The 22,483-nt window shown below is 41.9% G+C and overlaps 1 protein-coding gene across 3 annotated transcripts; it reads right to left on the reverse strand.

The window, feature by feature from the left end:
- Nucleotides 1–2,864: 2,864 nt before the first annotated feature.
- Nucleotides 2,865–15,905, reverse strand: mapk6 (mitogen-activated protein kinase 6). Of its 3 annotated transcripts, none has more exons than XM_049717863.2 (8): nt 15,715–15,905; nt 10,372–11,213; nt 9,648–9,965; nt 6,395–6,539; nt 6,072–6,236; nt 5,520–5,715; nt 5,271–5,388; nt 2,865–5,040 (listed from the first exon to the last, which is right to left on the reverse strand). In XM_049717863.2, exons 2-8 carry the CDS (start codon nt 10,606–10,608, stop codon nt 3,958–3,960), a joined length of 2,262 nt encoding a protein of 753 aa, XP_049573820.1. In that variant the 5' UTR covers nt 10,609–11,213; nt 15,715–15,905; the 3' UTR covers nt 2,865–3,957. The 3 variants fall into 3 exon arrangements, with proteins under 3 accessions (XP_049573820.1, XP_049573821.1, XP_049573819.1); XM_049717864.2 differs by lacking the exon at nt 15,715–15,905 and adding an exon at nt 13,571–13,827; XM_049717862.2 differs by lacking the exon at nt 15,715–15,905 and adding an exon at nt 12,144–12,306.
- Nucleotides 15,906–22,483: the final 6,578 nt, after the last annotated feature.

A 22,483-nucleotide genomic window follows, 5' to 3' on the forward strand; every position in this document is an offset into this window, starting at 1 on the left:
GGCTGATACGCATCTTAATTTGGCTGTCCATGCGTCATTGCGGTGTCTATTGGTGTCTGCTGTCGTCTCGTGATTACGTATGGACCAATTTCCGCCATCTCTTAGGGCCAACAGTCAGCAGCGGGTTTCTTCCCTTCCCGTTGTTGCAAAGTCTAAAGCAGGGGCCTGCTTTAGACTTTGAAAGTAGCCTCCATGCTTTTTGGATGCTGGTTCAAAGAAAATAGCCCCATTATTAGAAAGCCAGTTGGGATGAATGCCACTTTTTATTAAATGGGGTGTATTTACTCTTAACATCTGTAGGAATAAAGGAGGTCGTTGACATAGTGGGATCTGAATGGCTCCCCAAATTCTGCCATGTCACGTTAACACTGTGGTCAGTTGGTCAGCCTGCAGGTCACTGACAAATCAGACAGAACGATGAGAAAGTCTGAGCAACTCTGTGACCTTAACACTGGTCAAAGTCTTCATATGTGAGAACCGTTGTCTATTTATAAAAGCACTTTGTGTTCTAACTTTAGCGTCCACGGCTGCTACCCCGCTCTCAATATGGACAGACGCTCTTGACACGCTTGCGTGGCTGTAGTTTTATCGTCTCTTCGTCTCCTTGTTCATTCAATCATGCCACTGCACTTTGCCTCCGGTTTATGGAAATGTGTGTACAATAATTTGTAGCATCTGAATTTGCATTGCACACTGAACTTCACAATTGTCTTTGTGTATTTGTGTGTGTAAAACACTTAAAACATGTAGATTTCCTTTTTATTATTCTAGTATTCTTTTTATATCTTTTTCAATTTCTTAGATATATTGGACTTTCAAACTTGGGTTAGGGTTTCAAAGTTGGGTTCCAAATTTGGTTTAGCGTTTGTTTATATGTAGGGTTTTAAAACAGGGTATGTGTTTGAAATAGGGTTTCAAATTAGGGTGTCAAGATCTATCACAGTTCGTTTCCTTGTTTTACTGTTGTCATAGTTTCGGTTTGTGTGATCACCCTCACCTGCCTCTCGTTAGCTGTCTTGTATTTAAGTCCTGTCTGCCCCTCACTCCTGTCGGGTTGTTTGCGTCTCATGTCTTTTTGGTGCTCTAGTTGCTAGTCTGTTCTTGTCTTGTTTCGTCTTTCTGTTCAGTTATTCTCGTTCCTAGTCGAGCATCTATAGTCTGTCTTTTGAGTTCGTTCAATAAACCCTGGTCCAGGCTGCATTTGGTCGCCCAGCTCCATTCACGTCATGACATAGGGTTAGGACTTTGAAAGAAAGTTTCAAGATAGGGTTGGGAGTTCTAAGTAGGTTTTCAAACTACGGTTAAGGTTTCAAACTACGTCTAGGATTTTGAATTAGGTTTTCAAATTAGGGCCAATAGTGCATGAGAGACTTCATCCGAAATTTGCTGTATTATTCAGAATTAAATATAGCTATTTCTGCTACTATTGCATTTGCACCCGATGATGCATGGTGGTGTACATGTGGTGCTCTGAAGGAAATTTACGTTTATATAAAAAAAAAACAGTATCTGTTAAATTACCATGCATACTATTGTTTTATCCACCTGATTACTGAAAAACTCCAAAGCAATGTCAAACTTGGGACTGTGTTACTGTCCTGAGGTCAGAGCGATACAACATACCATAAATGCGGACTGCATGTTTTCCAGCTAATTGGCCTGGATGTCAAACATTTCTATTTGTTCCACTAAGGCACATGTGTCAAACTCAGGGCCTGGGGGCCAGATACGGCCTGCCACATCATTCTATGTGGCCCGCGAAGACAAATTGTACATCAAATTCGTGTCATTACTAGAATTGCAAATTGTCTTCACTTTTACTATCTTTTTTTTTTTTTATTTGACCAGTTTTTACTCCTCTGATTTGAAAATGAATTATTTGTCGGTTTGTTTTATTTTCCAAGATTCCCTCATTAAGTGCACCTGTGTGAAAAGTTATGCCCCTGCAGAACGTGAAAATTAGCTGATCTTTTCACTCAGGTGTGTTTAACGAGGGTAACTTGGAAAACATATTGGAACGCGGCCCCTGAGGACTGGAGTTCGACACCCCTGGTAGCTAGGGTTAAGGTTTCAAACAACTCATCTAATTTGAAAAGGAGTTATTTGTCAGTTTGTTTTGTAGCTTTGACTGTGTATAATATGAGGTGCTCATACATTTATTTGCGTTGACAGTCATAATGGCCCTCCGAAAGAAGCTATGACTACAATGCGGCCCGCCAAAAAAAATAGTTTGACACCCCTGCCCTAAAGTCAAAGTCTCCTTTATTGTCAATTCCTCCGCATGTCAAGACACACAAAGAGATCGAAATTACGTTTCTCACTATCCCAGGGTGACAAGACAGAGTTCACAACGCACATACAAGTAAACAACACAGGAAAAATAACATAAGAAGTCAACATCAATGAACAATAAGCGTGATAGCACGCTAGCCGCTCCCGATGCACAGCAGAGTCCGGTAAGATGACAGTCAACCAGGCCACTGTGAACACGAGCACACAGCAGGCACGCACTGTCCGGTTCGTGGATCCTATCAGGCGAACGCAACCCATCTTGTCGTCCCGCGAACGAACGTACGAGACGAATATTCAAGACTTGTCTTGAGGGGGCAAGTAGTTTCCACAGTTTTTAAGCACCATCTCAAGCAATTTGTACAGTCTGTGTATCCCGTGTTTCTGTACTTGCCCGAGTGACTGTTGCTTAAGAAACCTGTTAAAGCTCAAGGTGAAAGGCTGCTAATGTTGCAATGCTAATGTTATCTTACTTGTTCCTCTGCTTTCAAGTCAAGTGTTGACCCATGTTAATATATTGACAAAAAAAATATCCAGAACATTACAGCACTTGGAGCAATGAAGAAGCCAGCAAAGTGTTTGCCTTTAAGTTTATTTTTGATATTTTGTAGAACAGGAGAACCGATGATTACAAAAAAGTCCATGTGTTCTACATGCTACACATTAACCTAACTAGCATGCTTGTCTGAAAAAGTACATAGAAAAAAGAAAAAAAAAGTCATACAATTAAAACTGACGTACAATATACCTACCATTTACTTTAAATGTACCTTTCCTCTTGCCTCCATGCACGCAATGTTTGATACATCACATTGATTAAAAAAACAAAAACAAAAAAATTAAGACTTTTAGGTGCTGCCCCCCCCACTACAAACAGAATGCACCTATAAATAAAAAAAAAAAAAATCGATATCGATGGAAAAATGGAAAGCCTCAACACAGATGAATTTGCATCCTACCATAAAAACAAAAAGGAACACTTGGACGCCCAAATAGTGCTGAAATGAAAATGGTCTTACCGACTCCTCGCTCTTCAACAATCACATTGAAATGACAGTTTTTCGATAAAATAAATATCGCACGTGCTAGAAATAAATAATGATCACTGAAAAACACCTCACTATGTTAAACGCTAACGTGAGAGAGATTTCAACTATGAGACCACTTCGTTTCATGGTATGAGGATGGTCGTGGTGTGTAAAGCACTAGTGCGGCTTCGAGTGTCTCTCGCGGCTGTTACCTTGAGGTAGATAACACGATACATTACGCCTACGATAATGGTTGCTGCTGGCATCATGTGTCACATTTACAGTATGAAAGGGCTGTAAAGGAAGCTTTTGCTCTTCTGCCGTAAATCAAAAACCCATCAAATCTTTTTCTGTCACACCCCAACAGCCAAATTATAAAGCCGTCGAAACCTCGAGCGCCGTCCCGATGCCTATTTTCCGTTCGTCTACAGTACGTGAAGCCAGTTCAGCAATGAGGGTGTAGACATGAACCCATGAAGGCCTGGGCGTCGAGGCGACCGAAATTCTAAGAAATCATCCATCTGCACTCTTAAAATTGACTTTTAAAAGAACAAGAAAAATTGGTATGAAATGATTCAAGTAGAAGAACAAAAACAGGACAAAAACTAAACAGGCTGTCATAGAGAGGACATTGCTTTTTCTAGTTAAGATGTTTGAAGATGCTGCTGTAGGTTTTGTGGGCGATCTGTGGCGAGCATTTGACAGCACAGGGGGTGAGCGACGCCTGGATGGATTTCAGAGGCAGCTCGTCCGGGCCCAGAGAGTCCAGCTGTACGTTTAGCACGATCTCGGCGCTCCGGGTGAGGAAGTCCTCGCCCGACTCTCTCTCCCTGGCCTCCGGGATCTCCATCTCCGGGTCGGACTCTGCGACGCGCTCCTCTGTCCGGCCAAACAGGTGGTCCAGGTAGCTGGTATACGTGCTTTCCTTCTGGAAGTGCCTGTCCCGGCATGCCTCGTCGATCTCGGCCACTCGTTCTCCTGAGCCAAAGCCCTCCCAGGGATGTGCAGGCCGGGGGACTTCGCTGCCGACCAGCGCCAAGCCGCTGCCTCCCCCCAGCTGGGCCAGGTTGACCAGGCACTTCTCCTCTTTCTCCTGACTTATGGATTTAGACATGGAGCCCGAGCGAGGGGCCTCCAGTTGGGAGACTGAAGAGTTCAGCTCGTTGAGGAGGCCCACCTTGCTGAGCAGGCCCACCTCGCTGAGCAGGCCAACCTCGTTGAGGAGGCCCACCTCCTGACAGGCCTCGGGCTGCAGGCTCAGCTTGATGGTACTGGCGATGAAGGAGTCAAAGTCGAAGCCTTGTTGGCCGGGTGGCTGCGTCTGGTGTTTCTCCTGCTCGTGGTCCTTTTCCGCCAAGCTCTGGGTCTTCTCAGCCTCCCGCATGGCGATCTGGGCTTTCACCAGCCCATTCTTCTCGCACTTGCTCTTGGCCTTGCGGTCGGCCTTCTCCTTGCTTTGCTGCTCCTTCCAGTTGGAGAGGTCGATGATGAGCTTGGGCTCGTAATAGTGGTTGACTTCGCTGTCCCGCCAGATGAGGTTGTCCAGGTAAGAGGGGGACACGGCCTTGTAGTTGCACGTGTGGCTACACTGCAGGTCGCAGTATTTGTTCTCGTGATGCTCGTCTGGCCACGACCGCTCCGACGAGAACGGAGTGGAGTAGTCGAAGGAAAGCTCGTCCAAGAGCTTCTCCCGATCTCCGTCGGCGTACTTCCGAGGGTCCACCTGAAACACGCAACAGATACAACTCAGCTCGCAATTCTCTCCCCTTTGTTAGAACGGTGGCGTATCTCAGGCTCAGAAAGTAAACAACAGCTCGTAAATTGGATTGCCTGGAAATTGGAGCACGAGAAAGTCAAAGTCTGCAGTTAATCTTCATGCTACCTTTTGAACACTGTCACGATGGCACCAGTAAGAGAATGTTTCATAGCCAGTTAATATTCAAACTCGCGTACCTGAACCACTTCCTCATCCGTGACATCAGAGAGGGCCCTCGGGTCCACTTGGACTTCTTCTGGGTCGTGAATGCTGTGCAAATGCCAATCAGCCTCTGACAACTGGCTCTCGTGATACCTGATAAAGAAGGCCAGAGCACAGATAGTCAGAAAATAAGCAGTGGTTCACAGGCAAGGTACCTGCTGAGCCTGCTAACCAACTAGCATTCAGCTAGTTAGAGAGAAAGGAAGTTTCACACACACACGCACCTGTCCCATGTGTGGCTGTGGCTCTGGTCCATGAGCAGGATATCGTCGACTTCATCTTCAATGTGGAAAGGGTGCAAAGAGATGGGCTCGTCCAGGGGAAAAGAGTAGTCAGCCATGTAGGGGTGGGCCAGCGCTTCTTCCGCAGTTAAACGATCCATGGGGTTAAAGGTCAAGATCTTTTCTAGGAAGTCCAGAGCTGCACATGAAGACAATAAAGAAAGAAAAGATAGGATACATTTGAAAGACGCTAACCTAATGGCAGTGTAACTCACGAGTGTAACATCCGCCTTATCGTGGATTTTAATTTAGGCCATTTTAACACAAGTCTGAATTTCAAACTGCACGTCCCAGTGTAGTGCCATATTATGCCACAACAAGCCTGGCAGCACTGAGTTCAGCTGGAAGTGTTTATGCTGTGTTTTTAAGAAACAAAGAAGCGGCTGAGCAAGCTCACAATTACTGTGGTTCCCACACTGAAAAAAAAAAAAAAAAATGCCTGACGCATCCCCCTGCGATAAATGTGGGTTCGCTGTATTTCCACTAGGTTGATACCTTGAGGACTGACGTCAGGCAGCAGCGTGGTGAGTGGTGTGTGAGGTTTGGACATGTCGTTGCGGATGAAGTTGGGTATAACGCTGTGGAGCTCCTGGCGGTCTTCCTCTCGCAGTACCGGGATGGACTCCAGGATCAGCTGCATCTGCTGCAGTTCATGGGCCCCTGAGCGAGGAGGTGAACGTTATTCAGGAATATTCAACACTTGGCTGAATTTGCTCCGAGCGCAGCAGAGGTGTTTGCTTTCTGCTCAGCCCAGGCTGCTTAAACAAACGACAGTGCCGCTTTGCAAATATGGCATGACAAACTACGTCAACGTTTACCCGCAAAGAGTGTTTTCCCAGTGAGCATCTCTGCAAAGATGCATCCGGCTGCCCACATGTCGATGGCTTTGGTATAGTTGTTTGGCGAGAGCAGCAGGCGGGGAGACCTGTACCACTTGGTGACAAGACCTTCAGACAGGTGACCCTGCAGCAGCAGCAGAGAGAGAGCGAGAGAGAGAGCGAAAGAACATTTAGGCACTGAGAATGAAGCAGCACACAGAGGGTAGAAACAACAACAACAATCGAGAGTTTCATAATGAGAAAACTGGTCCTATAGTGTGTGCAGCGTTCGAGTGTACAGCTCATGCACGCGGCACAGCAACTGGACAAAGAGCGCATAGAGAAGAGACAGTTGAAAGGGTGGAGAGCAGACACGTGGAGGCCATGTCAGCACTCTGAGAGCAGGATAATCCCTCAGGGTCACACTCGCACCAATCTGCATCAAGGACCATGAACACAAAAGGAAGTTGGCCTCAGAGGGAAAACTAAACCCTCTCTGGCCTCATGCTTTGGTAGTGTGCGGCGAGGCCAAAATGAAATGCTCAGCTCACCACTGAACAAGGCTCCTGTTTCTGCCCTAATTTAGTGGCAAATGCTCATTGCCACGCTATCCTGAGGCCTGTCCATGCTCAAGCATACTTGCTGGCTGGCTTTTGTAACAAGATAATAGCTCGCTGGGTATTGAAGTGATAGGAAGTGGGTCATTAGCATTCATATTAGCATTTGCATCTAGCCTCATTGCGCAAGTGATCAGCGCATATGAAGAAAGCCTTCGATTGCTACAAAATTTCACAACGAGCAAAGGCTGGGTCAATGGCAAAACTAGCAGATGAGGGCCACTCAAGAACTTCTTACCAAACCCCCAGTTCAGTCAAGTTCAGCTACAATGCTTGGGGAACGTGAGATGAACATTTCAGGTCCACTCAAGCCCCACTTAGCTACGGACTCTTAAGAGAGTAGATAGAACAGGTCTGGGCAGAAGAATACCAGTGACATTCAATCAGAGGTGATCAAACCTCAGACAGTTTTTCAATTCCAACTTAATCTAGCACATCTCTGACATCAATTAAAAATAGAATTCATCACTGCGGTATCACAAGCCACGTGAGCATGATTTATCAGATAATCCACTCCAGGAAGCCCATTACTCTAAACAGTTTACAAATAAATACAGCCTTCGATAGTTGAAGTTATTTATAAATAAATAAATAAATAAATAAATAAAATCCCCTCAGTTTCTTCAGTGTGGTTGGCTTCAGAAATGATCATTGCGGTCTGAAAAATAGGTCAAGTGTGTGCGGTTTTGGGTTGGAAATTGAGCTGGATTCTTGTGGCAATCCCTGTGAGCCCTTGAATCCCAAACCTAAATTCTTGCCCTCGAGGCTACAAGTTCATCATTATTTTGGATGTTCAAACTGTTTTTGTTCGGGGGGCTGGTCCAATTATTTTACACATGCATGCGTACCCTTAAAATACAATACCCCCATATTACAATTTTTGAATGCTAAAACTACAAATTTAGTCTAACTGAGGGGAAATGGAACATAAGGCCTTGGTTTTAGAGGAAGTTAAAGAAGTGCACGAGTCTCTTTGGAGGAGAATCTGAGTGGTTCAGGTCAGATGGTTGCACGTGAATTCCAGTCATTCTTGACGTGGAGCCACCACAAGGGCTAAACACAGGGTTGGTTTCCACTCACATAGCGTGCATTCTCAGAACAAAAGGAGCGATCTAACGCTTCATGCCAAACCCAAGCCGGATTAATTCCAAATAATTCTAAGGGACATTAGTTTATAGCTCATCTTAACTTTATCAGATCCAGCGACCCAAGGTAAATGCAAGTTAAAGTAGACAAGTATTTTTAACAGCACTTGAGGACCAAACGAGCCAATGTTAAAGTGACTCTTTAAATTAATAATATTAACATGCCTGTTTTGGCTCACTTTGAAAAGAGAAAAAGTACAAAAGTGGTTGTCAGCGCAAACTTGCAAAGCGATCGAGTTGAACTGGCCAGCTGACACTAGCATACACCCAGCGGCTGCAGGACAGCTTAGTGCAGTGGGGTTCAGGGGGTGATGGGTTCATTTTCAAGTAAGCCTGGTTCAGTCTGAAACACGACCCCTACTATCAAATAGCTGCTGGTGCCATGTAAGGGTAGTTAGTGGGTAGCAGCGATATCGGCATTCTGTGTCTCTACCTCACTCGCAGTACTATTGTTATCACTCAGGAGACAGACAAAACACAGCAGCTCTGTTTGGAAAGAAGAGCAGCCAGTTCAAAGTCAGCCGGACTACATTGACCACAGCATTTGTGACCTTGCTAGAAAGTCAGCAGACAATGGCCCGAGCACAAGAGGCCAGCCCCCCCAGCCCATCAATTAAAGAGTCTATCGAGGCCAAAAGCCCACATGGAACTAAACCAGAAGAATGCTGCGGGATTAAAACACTTGTGAGTGAAACGCATTTCTTCCCTTCTCACAGTGTGACTCATGTGAGAACACATTTGTCAAAGATTTACCATGCAAGTGGCACTTGGCACAAAAACAATGAGCAGTTATAACGAGTCGGCACGAAAAAAGAAAAAAAAAGGTGGCAGCCGTCATGATTCTATCTAGCCTTGCAATGAATGAAAAGGCACCAGGCATAATGGTTGAGTCACATGGGCCCGTCAGACAAACCGATGACTAATCTGAGTCATGCACGTGTGACAATGATGAGAGCAAGTAAACCTCCCCGGTCCCCCACCTAGATTTCAACATCACGCCACCATATGGGCTTCAAACAGAATTCCCTCATCCCTTTTATAAGAGTGACGACACACACAAGGCCAATACAAAAAAAACTTCCATCTGGCGATGATACACGGGGAATCACGCCCCCTGTCATACTACTTGCAACCTGTTATTAAAGCTGCAGACAAGAGAAAACATGCTCTTCGCGTTTTAATTCTCAAATGTAACCAGGATCTCATAAGAAAACAAAAAGACATCAAATCTGCTGTTAAGCTAACAATAGAGAATGTGTGTGTGTAAATTCAAAAATGATTGGCAATGTGTTTTTCAAAAGCTTCACTTCTTCTGAGAAGGGAAACAGAGGCGTTACCTCATGGAACCGCATCCCGTCTTGTTGACTTCCTGCTCTGAAACTGCGTCACCCCTGGGATGACCACATTACTGTGCAATCACGTAAACACTACATGGCAAGGGGAAGCACTTAGCCTTTTGGTCCCAATGACTATACACTCATCTTTTCTTACCTTGTGGGAATAGTGGGGGTCCATGATGCGGGCCAGACCAAAGTCGCCAATCTTCAGCACCAGGTCCTCTGTGTTGACAAACAGGTTGGCGGGCTTGAGGTCGCGGTGGAGAACGTTGGCAGAGTGGATGTATTTGAGCCCCCTGAGGAGCTGGTACATGAAGAGCCTGGCGTGGCCCTCGGACAGAAGGCCGCGCTCCAGCAGCTGACACAGGTCTGTCTCCATGTACTCCTGCACTATATAAACCGAGTTGACCTCGGTCAGGGACACCACATCCTCCGTTAGCCTGCGACCACTGGGGCCCAACGTTTCAAAAACCTAGAAAAGGACATAGGCAAGCAAAGGGAGTTATTTGGGGGGTTGTCAGTCATCAAAATCATCTCTGCTTGACATGCAAGTTTAATTTGTTATAGTCCCATATATGTATTCTAGTCTTTTAATTTCTGATCATAAAATGGCCATAAGAGGTCAGATATCGGCCACTGTCACAAGTACAGATACCTTGAAATAAGGCAGGTGTCTGTACCGATACCTGGTATCGATACTAAGGTTATGGCTACTCTGCCCTATGCTTCTTTTGAGTGTTTTCATCTTGTACGAGTGGCGGTGTATCTGAATCACACTTAGCTCATAAAATAAAACAAACACCAAGCAACTGCAAACTTGAAATTTCCCAAGTTAATGTACCAACGTATATCACACTAAATCGAGAGTATATACATACCTTGACTATATTGTCGTGGTCCAGGCGCCTTATAATCTTAATTTCTCGGAGGGCATGCTTGACACTTTGGGGATCAGTCAGGATAATCTTCTTCACCGCCACTCGCTTGTCACAATCGGTGTCAACCGCTGAGAAAACCAGGCCGTTCCCTCCATAGCCGAGAGGCTTCAAGTCCATGTAGCGAGAGCCCAGGTCGAAGCCGTGGATGTTCATCAGTGACTCAAACTTCTCGGCCATAATGACTATTACTTCGAATGTTGTCTCTATCTTGCTTTAATCTGTTTATGCTAACAGATGCCCCCCCACCCCACTTCAACTGCCTCAGATGCTACACTAACAGCCCTCCAAATGCAGTCAACCGCTTCCCAGGTAACTAACTCCCTGTCCCCTGTGCAGCCGTAACTGTCAGATTAAATTGTAGTTAAAGTTCTTCATCTTGAGTGAGGACAATTTTGAAAATCCAACACCACTCCTGGTGGGTGGCTTCACTTAACAGAGCAGTTCTTAAAGAAATCAATGGAATGGACGTTGAGGACAATTAAAAATGCACTGTTAAGCGCTAAAAGCACATGGTTGTATTCTCACAGTGGTATACATTCAGTGTATAACTGGTCCTGAGCAGCTTCATGGGAAATGTGCCAATCTTTTTATGCTTTTGTTTTTTTTCCTTTTTTTTTTTGTTTTTGTTTTTTATTTCTGAATGATTTTCCTAATCAAAAAAAAATTGTTAAGACCCTGGCCTTTAGATTGGGGTTAGGGTTAATTGTGAGCCTCAGTGATCAGGTGGCTCAAGCTCGCCACAGTCACAATCGAAACAATCCTCCATTTTAATTGCCTAGAACCTGAAATACAAGGGAAAATCACAAAAGAAAACATGTAAATTACATAAGTATGACACCACTGCTTGAAATTAAAAACAAAAAAGGTCACTTAAGGTCAGTAGTGTAAAAAGCACTCAGCACCTAGGAGTATATGATATACAGTTCTGTGCTTCAATAACACGTTAGCAATTAATCGACTTAAACTCAACTCACACTGTAATCAACTGCAAAAGAAAAAAACACAAGAAAGTACAGGTAAAAGTAAATCAATAAAGAATAAATACAGACACCTGAAGAATCTACTAAAATACAGTAACGGATTATTTGTACTAATTGTTACACCTCAATCGCCATTACATCATTATTACAATATAGTTAAACACTTTGCAACATAATGAGCCCGCTGTAACAATGTTTTATATAGTATTTATACTTCGTTACTTTGTGTCATTAATAGCAGGGAACTCTACCCACCCGCTGTAGTCGCCGCTAGGGTATCGGTTGACCTGTTTAAGATACACCAAGCAACCTCAAATTAAATAATAATCGTGGGATAGTCTATTGAAAAGACGGTATTTATTGATTTTCACACCCGAACGTGACATTGGCGGTGGAAATGAGACCAACTGACGGAAAAGGGAGAGGTGAACATTAGCTTGCGTGATCGTAGTTGCCATGCGTAGTAATAAACGTCAATTTATGGATATAAAATACCCCCACAGATCCAAAACACATTACCGATGTGAAAGAAATATTAAAAGTCGCGTAAAAACGACGAGTAGGGGGTTATTTTAACGGAAAACCTCGCCGCACAGACAAAGGGGCCGTTGTTGGCGAGGCGACTGACTACGTGGTACAAGCTGTCCCACCAGCACAAAGCCGACATAAGAGACTCACAAGACGGTCCATCGAGGGTCACAGCGACAATCCGAATGAACACGGAATACTCACAGTTCGTATTCGTTGCATTGGAATCGAGAGGGATGAAATTAATCAGACCCGGCGGAGGTTCGAATGGGCTCCGCTCCCGGAGCTCGGCCGATCTAATGCAATCGCCATTTGGCACAGCACAGACAGACGAAAAACGAAGCCGTGACGTCAGCTAGATGCCTTCCCTGACTGTAGGATATTTCAAAATCACTCCGGTTCACCTTCGAACATGCTGTGAAGGTAAGCTAAATTTTCAAAAGAGAGATGGCTGCAAAACTGTGTGAATTTTCAACATCGTAAACTTTCCATAGGAATTGACCGACATGAATAGAAATAAACATACTGTCCTGCATGTTTTAGCATTTTACAATGCGAATGCCTCTTTGAAGACGGTACAACTGACGCATGATAACGGTGTGGCTTTGAATTTGCGCTCCACATTTCCGATTCGCTAGTTTCAGGATGTTTGAGTGGCTTTGAACGCAACATCCACGTGACAACGCCTGATTCAAAATCCAATGGGAGATTCTTTCCATTTCAAATTGGAACAGAAAAACATGTTATTTTGTGGAAGTAAACATACAAAATCTGCCTTCAGACAGTATAATTATACTGTTCCATATTAAACTATAATCCCCTCACATTGAATGCAGTCTTTTAGAAAGGCAACAGAAGATACATGGTCGCTATTTACATTATTTTTTCTCCTTCCAGTGGATTATGTCATATAATATTGTAGTAACACAAATTGGTGATTGGGGAAAAATATCTCACAGTAATCACAATAATGTAAGTGTCAAACATAAGGGTGTATTTAGTCATTTGGGGACCCAAGGCTAGCTCACTCACGGGGCCCTCCACATAATGAACTGACAAAAGTTTGATTTTAACTGCAACACAAAGTCTTCAATTAAGTCTTTGAAACACATCTGGGGGATTACTATTGAACACATAAAGCATGCAACACTTTTACTCTAATTAATAAGAACATTAATTAATCATCATTTAGTAGTACACTTTTAACCACATTCATTCTCACAAAGATTTTATCACACCTTGATAATGAAAAGTGTCAGTTGTGTAACTTGGATGTGTGTGAATTAGGACTAAAGCAGTTATCGCTTAAAATGATAGAACATTTTATCAATATTTTTTATGTGGCTCAGGCAATTGCTTACAGAGTATTTCCCTAATATTAAGTCATATATTATGACTTGAAATATGCCTGTTCTATAATTTTGGAGACGTTCTTTTTCTGTTGTTGCAAAAATAATGTCGCAATGTGCGTGCTTTGCTGTTCCAAATAATTGGGGTTCAAAAAATGTTTTATTTTCTTCTCGCTGGCTTATAACATCATCAGCCGATTAAAATGAAGCAGTATTGCATTAGCAGTGTGTCAAAAAGGAAAATCCCCTTGCATGTCTCACATATTCACACACGCAACTCACTGCAGTTGGCGGATTTACAAAATCCATCTGGCAGCATGCATGATGCGCAGGCTCTTTCTCTTCAATCACCATTCAATCCAAAGGTTAGGTCCACCGAGAGCAAATATGACGAAGGGCAGCCTCGAGTTTGCTCGAATCATCTTTCATTTCATTCACGCTGCACTCGCGACTGTGTGAACGCTGTGAATGGCCGGACGGACGCGCACGGGGCGGGATGGAAGGGAGCGCACATCACAGTGCAGCATCATCGGCATCCGCAGGGCACACCATGTGAGCGAGCATGTGCTCCACAATGCGGATGCCTCAGCCTTATACAGGCCGGGATGGGCTCGGCTCGGGCATGCCCACTTGATGCTGTGCGGGATGCGGCACATCTTATTGGTCCCTTTTAAAGCAATGTTAAATACTGCATGTTTTTAATTAGGCTTACTATTAAAATTAGTTTTCCACTATTAATTGCCTTATATAGATTATATTACTAATGACTTTTTTTCCATGACTACATTAAATTTTCGGCACACTAGTAGGACAACTAAGGCATATTATTTGATAACTGTGTGCCATTAGGGGTACTGCTAATGACCTAGAATTAACATTAAGTTAACGTGAACGGTCAACACTTTACTCTTTTTTTAATTAGTAGTTGCAAGCACATGTCAACTAGTGCATTAGATTGGCCTTATTAGTAAAATGTAGTTGTCATATTGAATTAATGGTGAAACGGCTTTCCATAAAACTGTTGGAGAAATTATTTGATATCCTCGATAGTCACCACAAGGTTGTATTAGTAGGCTGCAAATGACACTAGCAGTGGACTACTGCTAATAGTAGGAAAAGACACCGTGAGCTTAAAATCTGCTGACTTGTGTTTTTGTGAGGACAAAGAGTAGTACACTAAAACATGGACCTTAAACTGAATATCAAGATTATGGAATTGAAGTTCATGCAGTGTCCAATAATTAAAAGCATACAGCACCAAGTTGTGTCTAATTGGACTGCAATGTTGACTGTATACTTTAAGCTGCTGTGCGACGTATATGTGTACTTGGATGTATGGTTATGTAACAGACACATGCATGCTGGCATGCCATACTAGGTGACATGTAGGGAAAGTAACACAATGCAGGTCACATTGCAAGAGCGCCACCAGTTTCTGTCTGTAATAAACACCTCTTGCTCTCCAGCTACATATCTACTGTATGCATATATGCATCTACTTACCTGGATCGATCGATCGATTGGTCTATCTATCTATCTATCTATCTATCTATCTATCTATCTATCTATCTATCTATCTATCTATCTATCTATCTATCTATCTATCTATCTATCTATCTATCTATCTATCTATCTATCTATCTATCTATCTATCTATCTGTCGAGTATCTGATTGTTTCCTTTCCCACTTGTTGTAAATGTGAATCTAAGCGTGAAAGGTTAACTATCTCTATAGTATGTGACCTGAGATTGACCCAGTCTAGGGTGAAAACCTCTATTTTGTACAAAGCTATCTCAGATAGGTTTGGATAGAAAAAGGATGGATAGTGTAGCTATTACTGTATGTGGTGAGGATCTCCTTCACTCAAGACAAAAACTGATTAGAAAACTGAGAGATAATGGCATACAGATACACAGACCATCATTATGGTAGTATTATAAGTAGTACTATAGTAATGTAGATTGTGTGTCTGGCAGTGAAACCTTGGTTGTAATCGGGACGGGACTACATAAGCAGAATTGCTTCAACCTGCTTCCCTTTTTGACAGGTCATGTAAAACAAAATGTGAAATGAAGTTCTAACAAGTGTGTTCTACTTGCCCAAATAAACAAAATCAAATCAAATTACAGTTTTCTCAGTAGTTTTAGTACATTTCTCAGATCAGTTGTATTTAACTTTTAAGTCCAACACATTTTATGCCCCTGTTTGATACCCATACAAAATATTAGTACTCCTCTTCAACGTAGGGGCACAAAGTGAGCTTTTTGTGTGACACTGTTGACCAAAACATCTTTATAATTTATTTTAAAAAACAAACAAAAAAAACGTGTATGAACCTTTTCAATTATAATTACACTAATATTCCTTAATAATTCCACAAATTAATATTGCATCACTTTCATTCACGCCAGATATTGCCACTTACCTAAGGTGAGACTATCCCGATGTGACCGACGCAATAACATGATCTCCCGGTGTGCAGTCCACTTAAAGTAATGCATCCAATATTGCTAGCAGGCTGTTTGACAGGTGCAGAGATATATCAGTATATATCTAGTAAATATATGAAGGTACTGCCAGAGTGTTGGCGATGTGTTATCCTACTCCATGTGCCTCTGTTTGTGAGGCGGAGCTCACTGGAGACTTAATATAGGCCAGGCCAGAGAGGGGAGGAGACTGCTCTCTGTATGGCCTGGCCTGTCAGTGTGTCAGACCTACGACCGTTTGTGTTCACTGCCGCATTTCCACTGTGCCAATGAGTGGTTCACAACCTAAATTGAGTCAAGGGTCACATATATTGTATTAAGAGAAGGCACACCTCAGCACCAGTAAAAAATCACAGGCCAATTTTAGAAAATGAACAATTTATTTTGATATTTTTTGGTTATGTTGATATAAACATGGAAAAAATATGAAAAGGTCTTACCTTGGGCCTACAAAGTACTTGTGGTCACAGCAATGAGCTTAATGATGTCATTTCTCCTGAGTCGTGGAGCTCACTTTTTGTGTCTGGCCACTATTAAACAGGCAAAATCCACCAGTTTGTATCCATCTCAGGGGGCGGACATTTTAACACTTGCTGTTGACTGAAAATGACATCGCAGTTGCCAGGTCACAACCAATTACAGCTCAGCTTCTGAAAATTGGTTTATCTCAGGACAACAGAAATTTACACAAGTTCATGCATCTACGATTTTTGAGCATGGATGTTTTGAAATGTAATGGTGGTTGGGGAGGTGCACCATTACTGGAATAACTCTTATTCTGAAATAATGATGATCATGTCTAAATATACTCACAAATGTACTCAGTGTAAAATCTGGAAGCTGTTAGGCCACTATAGTTCTTCGTGGCTCATATGTTAAATTAGGATGTCATAAGGATGGGAACAATTTATCACATTCCCCAATCAGGAAATTGTCATGTTAAAATTCCCTAGATAAAAAAAAACATATACACCACCACCTTTTTTTTGCTAAACATGTCAAAATATTAGAAAGAGCTCACAAAATGAGATTTTTCATTTCTTTGTCAGCTACCTGATTCATCCATTGATCCATAAGGGTGTGCTCCAAACTCTTTGATATTCATTTTCTTAACCTTGCATTTCTTTAATTTTTATGCTACCTGCAAAAAGGTTTTAACTTTCAAGTTCGACCCACAAATTGGATTTAACCCCTGAGTGGGTCGGTTTTGGCCCACGGGCCTTATGTTTGACAACCCTGATTGGGTTGTAGAGCAAGCCTTAGAAAGTAGCCCCCGTGAGCTTGTTTTGATTATCATTATTGATCTAATGCTGATTACCCCAATTGAGAGCAATGAGAGAGCATTGTGAATGAGGCACAATGATCTCTGATTAATGATGTTTTATCATTCCACAATGGCTCTTATATAACATCTCATCTGGGTGGTCAATGAGCCAAGGTGCGGAACGGTCCAAGAGGGCAGAGCGCAATTTCTTCTTTCGATATCAATGCTCACACACCCTGGTCAAGGAAGATACCAACCACACGACTCTGGTATTTCACAGTGTTGTGAAAGAAGCCCTTTCACAGAACATTTTTTTCTGCACTCTGAGCTGAGGTAGAAAAAGTATTCCCATTCTGTACAGCAAAACAAAAAAGACGGAAAAAAAAGACTGAAAATTACATCACAGTGCCAAAGAGCTTAGGGAACAACTAATCATGGCTCACCCGTGTCCTGGGTTTGGACATGTGATGTAGGCAAGCTGAGCAAATGTGATGTTGTTTTCAGTCCACAGCAAGTGGCAAAACGGCTCCGTCCCGAGATGAATAAAAACGGTCTGGATTTGGTTGCTTTATTCATATTCATCAATCGCAATCAGTAATCAGACTATCATGTTTAAAATTACTCGGAGTGCATTTAACAGTTTATTGCTAAAAAGATAGTTTTGACTTGTCTTTTATGTAGAAGTATGAATGAATGAATGAATAAATAAATAAATAAATAAATAAATAAATAAATAAATGGCTGCGAGGGGTGCATCACACCTCCTCCCTGTGTTATATGCAGTCAGCATGCCACTTCTGAACCAACTTTGCTCACACAGAATCGAAAGATTCCTCCGCAATGGTGCACGTTATGTGCTCACCTGTTCCAAGATGCTTCTCTGATCTTGCGTCAGCACACAGCCGCAAACACATGCAATCTCCTCCTCCATACACAACTCCCCTAAACTTTTTCTTTGCTATCTGCTTTCAAATTTTTGTGTTTGTATACCACGTCAACGATGATCCCTAACGCAATAATCTCTGCTTCCAGTAAGTGTTGATGAATCACACTTTGCACTAATAGGGGAGTGGTGATAGGAAAACAGGGTGAGCCTCCGGCCCAAATGATACACTGATGATTTCATATTTTGACACTTATTTGGAACCTGCGAATTTTCATGTTGACAGATTTTTTTTCCAATAATTTTTTGGGGGATTATTTGCTCATATCCCCATGCAAAATATATATTGAATGTTCACCAGCATTTTGAGAAGAATTATTTTGTGAAGAAAATCTGGATGTATGTATGTATTTAGACAAGACGTGACAATAGATATGTTTGAGTAAGCCTGTTTTGTTGAAAAAAAAAAAAACACTGCAATGCTTCAATGCAGAAAGAGCAATGAAAGCAATTAAAGGTGTTCAAATTCTTTACTACCTTTTAAACTCTTCTCTCAGCTCATTGTTTTATATATTGCTTGGCATGTTTCAACCCATCACAAATTTGTTTTGAATGTTTTCCGTCTGGCAAGTCCTTTCTTTCTAACTTCCTGAAGCTGAGCCAGATGTCATTCAACCTGCTTGTGTGTGTCAAAGACAGCACAAAAGTCAGTGTTTGGTGACATGAGAGGAGGTCTTAGGTTCCGATCTCGTTCAATCTAAACCGATCCCTGAGAAGCACACGATTACACATGCAGAATAATATCGAAGGCATTTTGCTCACGTAGCTGTCCATGCATAGTAGAGTAAGTAACGGTATATGGCTGATCCATATCTATCACTGTGGCAAAAGGTGCCAAGAAAGAATCAACAGCTTCTATCATTTCAAACGGAGACTGTAGTGAATCCACGGCCATTCCTAAATGACAAAGGTTTACGTCACCAAAATATTTATAATCAAAAAAACACCACCTCAATCGCCTGAAAAAGATCATAAAACACTGATAGCTTTCACAAGGACAAGTCTATAATATTAAAATGAGTTCAGAGTATCAGGTCAACAAAAGATGCCCATAATAAATGACATTGTCTGTGTGTGATAACATCAATTCGGCACCTTTTGTAACGTCACTCTATTTTACAACACGCAAGGCCGGGTTACTCATAATATTTGGCATTAAAATAAGATCATGGATGTCTTATGTAGATATTATCAGCAATTTGCTGACTGAGGATATTTCATAAGTTGTCACTTGTATGCTGTTGATACACCAGAGTATTTTATAATACATGGGACTCAAGGTCGTAGTGCTGTTACCAAATTTAGGTACATTAGGTACATCTGCACAAGTGAATGGAAAATCCTAATATCAAATCATCAACTTGCTGTTTTTGGTTCTCAAGCTGTCTTGAATTTTGTGAATCTTTTGAATAGTTTTAGAAATGTAGTGAGTGCAACGGTTCCATTAAGCATTCACAAAATTACATAACCTTCCCATTATCTCCTAACATATTTCCACTCACCACTCTTTAACTGCTCTCTGCTAGCGTCAAACCTTTTATCCCGCAACAAGTCCCTCTATACCATTGATCATCCTCAGCTTTTTCCATTCACTTGCTAGCAACCTTTTGCTGAAAGTAAAAGTCACACAACCTTGTTACCTCCATCCTCAGGTTCAGTCATTTTATGTCACTGCAAAAGTGAATTGCAGAAAAAGAGGAGCCATCAGGGAAATCATTCAGTAGTGTCTGGGAGCATTTTAATCGTGTCTGAGAAGTAATGGTGAATCATGTCCCTAACAGCCATTCATAACGACAGTAGCATAACATGCGTTCTGCACAGGCATTAGGCAGGAGCCTGTTGTTTTCATGTGACAGCAGGCAGTTAATGAGCCTAAATCAAGCTACTCACTGCAGCACTTCCTTTAGCTTTTCCGACTAAATCGCTCCGGGTCGATCAGGCACGTTTTTCAGCCAGTTCCCAGAATGGCAGATTTAATGGGGTGCCTGTCTGGCCAGTGTGAGTCTCACCCTGCCAAGTTGTCACAGTGTGCTGCCAGCCACTGCATCCTAATGATTGGATAAAATGGTCTCAAAGACTCTCCTTGGGTAGCTTATCTCATCTTCGGGCTGAAATCACTGGCAACCTAAAACACTGTGGGTATATATTTGAGACATGTCAAGGTGGCGAAAGTACTCATACTCTACTTAAGTAGAAGTACGGATGGTGTAAAATATTGTAAGAATAAAAGTATTGGGGTAACTCCTGTATTAAAATAAAACTAATAAAAAAAACAGCAGGCCTTGTGATATGCTGCAATTAATTTGATTGTCACATATACAATAGTTCAGAATCAATATTTATCTAAAAAACAAAACAAAACAAAGTAAATACAATACATCATTTCAGTGAGTTCCAGTGCAGAGTTCCAGACTTTCCCTGGCTTTGCAAGAACGCCTGCTCTAAAAGGTCACTGTTTTCATCAGTGCTGGTAGGAGCACTCCTTTCGCTACCGTCAAGAGCAGATCCTGTTTCAAAAAACTTGCCATGGATGGCGAACTATGAATTGGAGCAGTGTGGTGGTTATTAACAGATACGGAAGTGTAGTCAGAGACAAAAACCTCTTGCCAGGCATCAATGTTGCAACACAGCTCGAGTGTCAATTGGCATGCAATGGGCAAGTGCTTAAGAAAACTGCAAAGCCTGAGTGATACAAACATGAAAAAAATAAGTGTATAGTGAGTTTTGGGAAACCCTCTATCTTGAAAGGTACTGAGGTTCAAAAGGGATCATGACACAACCTCATCTGTCCTCTTGCTGACCCACCTAAAATAATTTGCTTAATCACGCCACAATTTTTCCATGTTCCATTTTTTATAAGGGGAAGTCAACCGTCAAACTTTCTTTGTGATTATATTTTCTGTGCAGCCCAACTATTCGAAACACAGTGTTCTGATTAACGTTTGTTTGTGGAATATGAATTAAACAGGCAAATGACTAGCAAAATGGCCAACCCCTGAGATGAATAAAGTCAGATGAATTTTGCTGGTTAACTCATATTCCACATTTGCTTGACCCATGGGAACCAACATTTATATGTAGCTTTAAAAAAATACAAAAGGAAGCACTGTCTCATTGGGCTTCTTTTTTTGGTGGAAAAAACGGCTGTGGATGGCTGAACTGTGCTGAAGAATATCAGTCGTCAATTATCCGATGTCAACTCAACTTTCATCACATTATAGTCAGCTACAAAAAAAAAGAAGTGTATGAGCTTGCTCGGCATCCTGCCCCTTAACACCAAAACACAAATCTGACAGTGGGATTTTCCAGCCAGACGATAAGTTGGTCAGTAGTTGACTATTGATTGTCCTGTGCAAAACATCAATCATTAACACAGTGTTACTATAACACGGTGCAACAGGAAGGGAAGTGGAAAAACACCTTACAGGGACAATGAACCAACCCAGGTTTGTATTGCAACAACATGTAATCCTCCACCGAGGTATGCTCCGTCCCTTGAACCGTGTGAGGGCCAAGCTGTGTGTGTGTTTTTCCAGCTGTACACCCTACGTGGACTGATAGGCCCGAGCACGGTTTTCAAGCAGTGGGTCATTGTAGTTCACCTGTATCATCATCATCTGTTCATTTGAAGTGCTGAGAAAGACATTGCATAATAGCCCCAAATCTTAATTTGTTATTATTAATATTATTATCACTATGTACTATGTAGAAATAATAGATTGTGAGGTTAAAAAATATGGGCCATTCCATGTATGGAAGACAATTTATTTCATCTTTTATTGTTTCAAGAAAACCAGGTAATAAACAATTGGAGCATTTGAGTCTTATGCTTATTGTTTAAAAAATTATAGTGGTGACAGGAAATTGTGTGGACGTTCTGTAACAACCTATATAAAGGCAAATGAGAGCATCTTCTGTGTTTTCACGTGGTAAACATTTCCAGTAATAAATGAGACTGCTCAATACACAGAGCGTGTCATCTTGACATGTAAGTGAACATGCATGCATGGACCTGTTCTATTTATATTCAGAAATGAATGACTGTGAATACAAATACTGTATTACAATATTGTCTGTTTTGAACATTTTATTTTCCTTTCAGAGATTATGCAAAGTAAGACTTGGGTGTACTTTCTTTTATTTTGTAGAATCACAGCTAGCTCTCTAAATCTTTGGTTCTTTTATCTAACAACAAAACAAGCTGCCAGCAAACAAATTCCTGTGACAGAAAATCAAGAATCAGATTCAATATATTATTTAGTATGTATCAGGACAAAACAAATCAATTGTAGTTTTTTTTCTTTAATTGCATAACTGGCCTTAGTCATGCATGAGCAACCAAACTCCGTAGGCTGTATCTGCAGAGGAGAGTCTCACACAGAGACAGCTCAGCTTGCCTTCCAAAGTACAAATAAACCAACGTCATGTCCAAGTGGGGATCATCACTTGCACAACCATGTGTGCAAACTACACAAAACAATACCTTGGCACTAAGCTGTAC

The sequence above is a fragment of the Syngnathus scovelli genome, chromosome 4 (assembly GCF_024217435.2).
Source record: "Syngnathus scovelli strain Florida chromosome 4, RoL_Ssco_1.2, whole genome shotgun sequence".
NCBI classification, from domain to species: Eukaryota; Metazoa; Chordata; class Actinopteri; order Syngnathiformes; family Syngnathidae; genus Syngnathus; species Syngnathus scovelli.

Excerpts from the sequence above, each read along its gene's own strand:
- mapk6 (XM_049717863.2), bottom strand. The coding sequence starts at position 10,608 with ATGGCCGAGAAGTTTGAGTCACTGATGAACATCCACGGCTTCGACCTG. Across the intron at positions 6,237-6,394 it reads TGGGAAAACACTCTTTGCGG|GGGCCCATGAACTGCAGCAG; the intron begins GTAAACGTTGAC and ends CTCCTCGCTCAG. Across the intron at positions 5,389-5,519 it reads CACAGCCACACATGGGACAG|GTATCACGAGAGCCAGTTGT; the intron begins GTGCGTGTGTGT and ends CTTCTTTATCAG.